Source organism: Poecilia reticulata, chromosome 16 (assembly GCF_904066995.2).
Source record: "Poecilia reticulata chromosome 16, P_reticulata-male-v2, whole genome shotgun sequence".
In the NCBI taxonomy this organism is placed as follows: Eukaryota; Metazoa; Chordata; class Actinopteri; order Cyprinodontiformes; family Poeciliidae; genus Poecilia; species Poecilia reticulata.
The window spans coordinates 28293972-28302375 of record NC_088845.1 but is presented as its reverse complement, the minus strand read 5'-3'; the positions used below and the strand labels follow the sequence as shown (position 1 = coordinate 28302375).

General features: G+C 44.7%; 1 protein-coding gene across 1 annotated transcript; it reads right to left on the bottom strand.

Moving 5' to 3' along the window:
* Positions 1-5703: 5703 nt before the first annotated feature.
* On the bottom strand, positions 5704-7945 carry tpbg (trophoblast glycoprotein). Its single transcript, XM_008431924.3, has one exon. The coding sequence runs from the start codon at positions 7403-7405 to the stop codon at positions 6311-6313; it is 1095 nt and encodes a 364-aa protein (XP_008430146.1). The 5' UTR covers positions 7406-7945; the 3' UTR covers positions 5704-6310.
* Between the last annotated feature and the right edge of the window lie 459 nt (positions 7946-8404).

The following is an 8404-nucleotide window of genomic DNA, read 5'->3' as shown; positions in this document are numbered from 1 at the left end:
AAGTCATAAAGTTTTTTTTATTTAATGTCCTTTCAGGGTGACATCAGAGAATGTGCCATAGTGACAATTTTTCATCCATCCATCCATTTTCTTTACACCCTTGTCCCTTAGTGGGGTTGGGAGGGTTGCTGGTGCCTATCTCCAGCTAATGTTCCGGGCGAGAGGCGGGGTACACCTGGACAGGTCACCAGTCCGTTGCAGAGTGACAATTTTTGTTTTGTCTTTTTTTTTCTCTGTAGGGTGTATGGAGCATAGAGTAACTCAGCAGCGCCCCTCCCTGCCTGTTGCTGCTGAAAGAAGTGTAATATAAATCTAAACGAACGTGCCTTTTTGGTGATATTTTCAGCTGTGAGTAACACATACAGGTGTCACGGTGTAGAGGATAAAAGACTGGTTACTAAGGTAACTGCTGACTGCTAACTACAGTAAACAAGTTAAAAGTGTCATGTCGGTTAAGCAGCTGACTGCAGGCTAAGCTAGAGCAGATAGCCTGACTAATCAACCAGCTTGTAATTCTTGTGTTACTCCATATAGGAATAATATTAACTATACTAACTAATATTAAAATATCCTCAGGCACCGGTCTACCCATGTCTTATGTTGTTTGTTGTACAATGACAGTAGAGGCTGATTCTGACTTAAATTGAACAAATTTAAGTCTACAGTCATGGCCAAAAGTTTTGAGAATGATTCAAATGTTAATTTTTACAAAGTCTACTGCTTCAGTTTTTATAATGGCAATTTGCATATACTCCAGAATGTTATAAAGAGTGATCAGCTTAACAGCAATTAATTGCAAAGTCAATATTTGCCTAGAAAATGAACTTTATCCCCCAAAACACATTTCAACTTCATTGCAGCCCTGCCTTAAAAGGACCAGCTAACATCGTTTCAGTGATTGCTCCATTAACACAGGTGTGGGTGTTGATGAGGACAGGGCTGGAGATCAATCTGTCATGATTAAGTAAGAATGACACCACTGGACATTTTCAAAAGAGGCTGGTGCTTGGCATCATTGTTTCTCTTCTGTGAACCATGGTTATCTCTAAAAAAACATGTGCAGTCATCATTGCACTGCACAAAAATGGCCTAACAGGGAAGAGTATCGCAGCTAGAAAGATTGCACCTCAGTCAACAATCTATCGCATCATCAAGAACTTCAAGGAGAGAGGTTCCATTGTTGCCAAAAAGGCTCCAGGGCGCCCAAGAAAGACCAGCAAGCGCCAGGACCGTCTCTTAAAAGTGTTTCAGCTGCGGGATCGGGCTACCAGCAGTGCAGAGCTTGCTCAGGAATGGCAGCAGGCAGGTGTGAGGCGGAGACTCTTGGAGCAAGGCCTGGTCTCAAGGAGGGCAGCAAAGAAGCCACTTCTCTCCAGGAAAAACATCAGGGACAGACTGACATTCTGCAAAAGGTACAGGGAGTGGACTGCTGAGGACTGGGGTAAAGTCATTTTCTCTGATGAATCCCCTTTCCGATTATTTGGGACATCTGGAAAACAGCTTGTTCGGAGAAGACGAGGTGAGCGCTACCACCAGTCTTGTCTCATGCCAACTGTAAAGCATCCTGAAGCCATTCATGTGTGGGGTTGCTTCTCAGCCAAGGGAGTCGGCTCTCTCACAGTCTTGCCTTCAAACACAGCCATGAATAAAGAATGGGACCAGAATGTCCTCCGAGAGCAACTTCTCCCAACCGTCCAAGAGCAGTTTGGTGATGAACAATGCCTTTTCCAGCATGATGGAGCACCTTGCCATAAAGCAAAGGTGATAACTAACTGGCTCAGGGAACAAAACAGAGATTTTGGGTCCATGTCCTGGAAACTCCCCAGATCTTAATCCCATTGAAAACTTGTGGTCAATCATCAAGAGATGGGTGGACAAACAAAAACCTAGGAATTCTGACAAAATGCAAGCATTGATTGTACAAGAATGGACTGCTATCAGTCAGGATTTGGTCCAGAAGTTGATTGAGAGCATACCAGGGAGAATTGCAGAGGTCCTGAAGAAGAGGGGTCAACACTGCAAATATTGACTTGCTGCATTAACTCATTCTAACTGTCAATAAAAGCTTTTGTTACTCATAATATGATTGCAATTGTATTTCTGTATGTGATGAAAACATCTGCCGTACACACATGAAAACCAGAGGGCAGCAGATCATGTGAAAATATAATATTTGTCATTCTCAAAACTTTTGGCCATGACTGTATATGAAAATTCAAATCACAATAGGTAAAAATTTTAGAACAACATTAATTGTTCTATTCGTTCATGGCAGTAATAACAGGGAAGACATTTGCATTTGAATATACATTTCCTTTAGCATATTTTAAAATAGTATTTGTCTGTAAAATTCAAGTATTTTAATAAATTCAAGTGTCTTTATCATCATGGTTTAATTTTTATGATCATGTTTCATGACCCACTTCTTTGAATCATGAATTACATAAATACAATTGATCTGTTTGCATACAAACACTTGCTGTTCTCTTTTAGAAAACCATTATGTTATATATTTTGTTTTTAGATCACTTTCAGTAATCTAAAAACAGGATAAAGGAAGCAATAAGGTACTTCCATTATTTTTTTTTTAATTTTATTTATCAATCACCCTATATATAACTGATATTCATCTGTAAGCGCTCTTTTGACAGAATTCTCCTGCAGACATCCATCCAAAGATAATTCATCATGTAGCTATTAATGTTAAGACAAGAGGCAACAAATGGACAGAGTCCAACGTCTCCCGGTCGGTGTCCGTCTGCAAACCCAGCCGAACCTACGTCGGTCCTGCTCATGTCTAGAAATCTCCTGCCTTTATTAGGCGCTGACCCCAACAGCTGAGGAGCTGACCGAGACCCTCCGCCTCGTCCCTGGACCTCGGCTGACACCGTGACTCAACTATAGCTCGGCTATTTAGACATCCAAGCTGTTTGGGGACTTGTGCTAAGAGGAGCAGAAGGAGTCGGCTGATGGAGCCGGAAGAACAGAGAGCTGCTCTCCCTGCGCTCATTTATTTTACTTCCCCCCCACTTCTTCCACCACCCAATCACTCAGGCATTCATTCTCTCACCTCTTTTCTCTCTCCCTGTAATTATACCTGCTCTGCCAAGCGTGGCTCGAGGAGTGGCCGGGTGAAAATCACTTGTTAATATGACTGTGCGGTCGGTGTAGGTGATGAAGAGAAGGCCTCCTCGCTGGCTGTCTCTGTGGAAACATGCGGCTGGGGGAGCAGCCACGCAGCCTCCACGTCCCTCCTGGGACGAAGAGGTGCAGGAGGCCTCGCTTTGGGGAATAATAACGTGAGCATTGTGAGGGGCTATACGTTTTCAAAATGTGCCCGCGACAATTAAAAATCCATAATGAGGCGAAGCGGCGTAACCATGTAACTGTAACCGCCCTTTTGTCTTGGGATTGTTGAACAGCTCAGATTAAACAGGCAGAGCTGTACGGCGGCACGAGGAAAAAGTAGAGACGAATGATGGCAGATTCTCTTCCGAAGCTCCGCCTTTGTCGGAAAGACGACGAAGCGTTGCTACCAGCAGAGTCAGCATGTCGGACAGAAAGCATTTCTGTTTTTTAATGTCGGGAACAGTAAGCCTGGAAGGTATAGGCACTCTAAGCTGCTGAATAGCACCACCAATCCAGCACATTATTTCAAAACTTCACTTTTCTAGCTTGATTCAAAAATTAGCTTTCCTTTAGCTTTATTTCAAAGGTTTGTGAATAGAGAGTACCCACCAATCACACTGTGGATGTCATTAAGCAATTTGGAATTGACTGTGTTGTCTGGCAGTGGTGCTTCTTTTTGTGCAAGAGAACTATTCTTCTCCTCTAAGCCAAATAAGATTTCAGTCGGATTTTTCACATTTTGATTTTAAAAAAGGGTCAAACTTATAGTTTAGAGTCACGTGTTATTTTTCTTTTCCCTTCTGCCTCTTCTTACTTAATTATTTCATACTGGAAATAAGTTGATGATCTAATCTACAATGTGTAACCACCGAGGAGATGTTTTGTGTTTGACAACCGGCAATTTTAAACATTTCTCTGTATTTTGCTTTAAAGAAACGTGGTTATGAGTTCAATAAATGTAATCTACCTGCAGTTGATCACAGCTGATTATCTTTGATATTTCATGTTTTATAAGAGTCACTTATAAAAGTGATTACAAATAAGAATCAGAAACAAAATAAATAAGAGCATGACGTGATATAAAAAAAAAATCAGATAATGTACAATTTAATTATATTAAGTGACCTGTTACATTTAAGACTATTCATCACCTCAAGTCATGAAATTGTTTAACTTAAATGAAAATTACAATCCACAGCTATTTTTTTGCTATTAAGAAGAAGTGAACCATGTCATAAGATAAATTGCTATAATAAAATGTGCAAACAATCAAGTCTGGAAGGTTTCAGCATTATAGAGGATGGTAGGCTTACCTAGTAATGGGACCCTCAAATCAAACCATCCCTTGGGGCCTCAAATAATCTTTGGCCGCCTCTGTCCGTACCCATTGAAGAAATTGGGTATGGAAAAAAAAAAAAAGCTTACACTACATCCCAGCGAGAGCACACGGACGTGCAAACGACGTCAGACTGTGTTGGCGGCACACAGATGTTGCCAACAGACTAGGGAGATCTGGCCCATCCCGCGCCGCTGCGGGCGCTGTGTGGCCGCAGTCGTAAGGGACGCTGTGGGTTTGTGACAGGAGAGAAAACGGGAGAAGGGAAAGGACGGCAATTATTATTTTCCGTGCCCTCACCGGAAAAGGCAGAGAAAAGTTCACAATTCTTCCCGCGCAGATATACAACAAACATCATTAATTTGGACTCCTTAGACAGCAGCACGCATGGTCCGGCCTTCAAAGGAATACCACGCATTAATTATTAATCCCCACTACACTGGACAGCATGAAAAGAACAGCCTCTGACAGTTGGTTGGAAGCACTAATAGGAGACTTTTTTCCCCCCCTCCACTCTTCCCCATAAAACAGAGCGACATGAAAAAGCCAAGCGGCTTGAGCTCATTTTATTACAACCACAGTGTGGGCCCCCTGGAGAACCTCGACTTGGGTTTTGCCTTAATTTGCATGACCCACAGAACACCACACACTTTCCTCACCCGCCCCTCCCACCTTTCTCTGTAACCGAGCACTTTGAAATTACACGCTGGCATTCAATGACTAAAATCAGGTTATCTGTGGAACGTGCAATTTTGCAGCAGCTTGGTTGTTATAAACATTATCCTGAAGGGATAGCGATGACTTTTTTCTTTCTTTTTTATTAGATTCTCCCAGCAGGGAGCAAATTGAACAGGAGATAACAGCTGGCTACTCTCGTCACCTCTGCACATCCAGGTAGCAGCTCATTTACATTCCTCCAGAGGAGAGCGGATCCTCTGTTCGGTCTGTTAACGCACTGGAGGAGCTTCAACTTGCTCGTTAATGAAGATCACACCTAAAACTGTTACCGTGGAGATGAGAGTGTCGCACATTTTTCACCCATCGTTGAACTTGTTGACAGTTTGGTGAAAGGGGGTGCAGAGATTTGGCACTTGGCATGTGATTCGTCCCTCAGGAATGAACTGCACCCACCCCTCCGCCCCACCTCCATCTTTGCCCCACCACCAACGGAAATCCTCCTTCAAAGCCTCACATTCTTTTTAAGGGCCTTCACTTCACACATGAACCAGCAATCCAAATACTTTTTGTTTTTTTAATTTAGCTAAATATCCTTACAGGAAAAAAGAAAACAAAGCAATCACATAAATCTACAAAATCCATATACTATGCTATGTGTATTATAATCAGTCCAGAAAAAGGCATAGTCTGCACTGCATATGACATCTTTACATCCCAAAAAAGGACAAACTCAAGCAGTATAACATCTCTCTGCCGCAAGAGTCTCATCGTCAAGGACGCAATTGACAGGTGGTGTTTCACTTAAAAGTTGCAGCACTCCATTCAGTTGTCCTTGTAGGCAAGTAAAAAGACAATTGCAGGAGGTTTCCTAAAAGAAAAAAAATTGCCTTGATTCATTGTCCATGCAACGCAACACAGGAAAAAAAAACGCAGTTGGCATGACGGCCGCCAAACATTTGGGGTGAACATGCGGCAGAGGTCGATCAAAAGCGTTGACGGATGCAGCATCTGAATGGCGTTGTTGTGCTGTGTTTGTGGGGGGGGGGTCAAAAGAAGAAAGGAAGACTTTCATGCAAAAGTTGAACAGCATTGAGTCATTTAATTGCCGAGTGCCGAGTCCATGACAGTGCCCCCCCAACTTATCCCCTCCCACTATTTTGCCCACCCTCACACGTCCGAGTTGATGCTCAGGTTGGCCAAGCGTGGGTCAGAGTTGATCTCATACCGGTAGTGGTAACCCTCCATGTGGTCCCTGCAGGCGTCCCGGATGTTGTACATCCATCGCTTGATGCCCTTTCTGTTCAAGTAGAGCACCAGCAGGAATATGACCCCGATGAGGGCCAGCACCAGGCCCAGGAAGACGTACGACGTCTCCAGGACCCCCTCCATGTCGCTCGAGCACTTCAGCTGGGACTGCTGCACCTGCAGAAGGGGCTGGTGCCTCACAGCCTCAGGATCGGCGCAGGTCAGCTCGCCTGCGTCCACCACCTGGGTGGAGTTCTTCAGCCACGCCAGCAGGTCGCTGATGAAGCAGTTGCACCGCCAGGGGTTCCCTGCCAGCTGGACGCGAAGGTCGAGGCGGAGGCCAAAGTCCGTCATCGTGGCGGCGGGCAGATCCTTCAGGTGGTTGTCCCTCAGGTCGAGGTGACGCAGCGCCAGCAGAGTCTCGTTCTCGTCCACGTTCTGGAACATGATGAGGGAGCTGTTGCGGAGGTTCAGGGTGGCCAGGCTGGGGAGGCCCTTGAACATGCCATCCGGCAGAAAGAGCAGGTCATTGTTGGACAGGTCCAGGGAGGTTAGGTTGGGAAGGTTTGCATGGACAAAGAAATCAAGGGTGGTGTAATTGTTAAGCGACCTGCAGAGGTTGAGGAACTGCAGTTTATTATCATCAGGGAAAGCGCTCTCGCTGAAATTCTGGATTGTGTTGTTACTCAAGTCCAGCCGTACAAGGTTTGGCAAGTTTTTGAATGCCCCTGCAAGCACACCTTCCATCTCATTGCCACTCAGATACATTTCTGCCAGGTTTTCCAGACGGGTTGGGAAAGAGGAATCCTTTATTTGAGCGATTCTGTTTCCAGTGACGAACAGGAATTTGGTCTTGGCCGGTAAGGAAGGTGGAATCTTGACCAAGCCCTGGTTTTGGCATTTCACAGTTTCTGAAGTGCACAGGCATTTGTCCGGACAACAGCGGCAGGACAAGGCGAGCGCGAGGAGGAGCAGCAGGCGCGTCATACCGGATTTGTAAGGTCTCCCCGGGCGCATTTTTGGGAGGCGCACAAATCAGGGAGGGAAAAAAGACTGCTTTTCAACAAGCCACCGCTTCGTCACTCCGTCTGGAACAAAGTTTTTCATCAGAGTTTTTCTCCTTAATCCGATTAAAAACGGCTTCCTGTAGCACCTCCATGTAACCGGCCGCGTGGAAGAGGGGGGGTGTTACAAAAACTTCTGTATTAGAAGAGGCTACACTTTCAAGAAACTTCTGCGCACCTTCTCGACAGTTTTCACAAACATCTGCTTTTTTTCTCTCTCCGTCTTTAAAGCTGCGCGACGATCCTTCAGGCTCTGGGGAAGCGGGAGAAATGAAGTCAAACGCAGAAAGAAAGACGGTCCTAATACGTCACTCTGGCAGCGGGTTTCCAGACAAAGCCACTTTTCTCCCAGACAGAGGTGCAACGTATCTCTCGCTGTCTCTCTCTACCAAGTGCACTTCCAGCTTTCTGACCGCCCAGCAGCAGGAGGGAGCACTACATCACAAGGAGGGAGCGTACCATTACTCCCCCGACAGGAGGGGTGGAGAAAGAACGGGGCTTTTATTAAACCCCAACACCCAAACGTGTACTTTCCAACAAGTCTTCCTCGTGTAATCCCTGCACGTTTCCATTTCTGTGGAAAACCGCTCAGGTTTAAAGGGACAGAAACGGTTTGTGGAGCGCGACAGAAAACCCTAATAAATAAACCCGAAGAGGCCCCCGAAGGAACCAAGAAGCCAAAGGGCTGTTATTAAAACATAAATCTTCTGATTCACACTGATACTGTCACTTTTGACTAGGCTGTAGCAGTTGGGTGGGGGAAAACAGATTTAGAAAACAAAAAATAAGTACTTTGTAAAAACTGGTTAAAACATCCAAATTATTTGATTATTTTATAAACACAGTTCAGCCAAACCTAAAAACAAAATCTGGAATGAAAGAAAATAAACCTAACTCATTAAATCTTGTACATACACACACACAGTGGTGATTCTAAACTAACGGGGTGGGT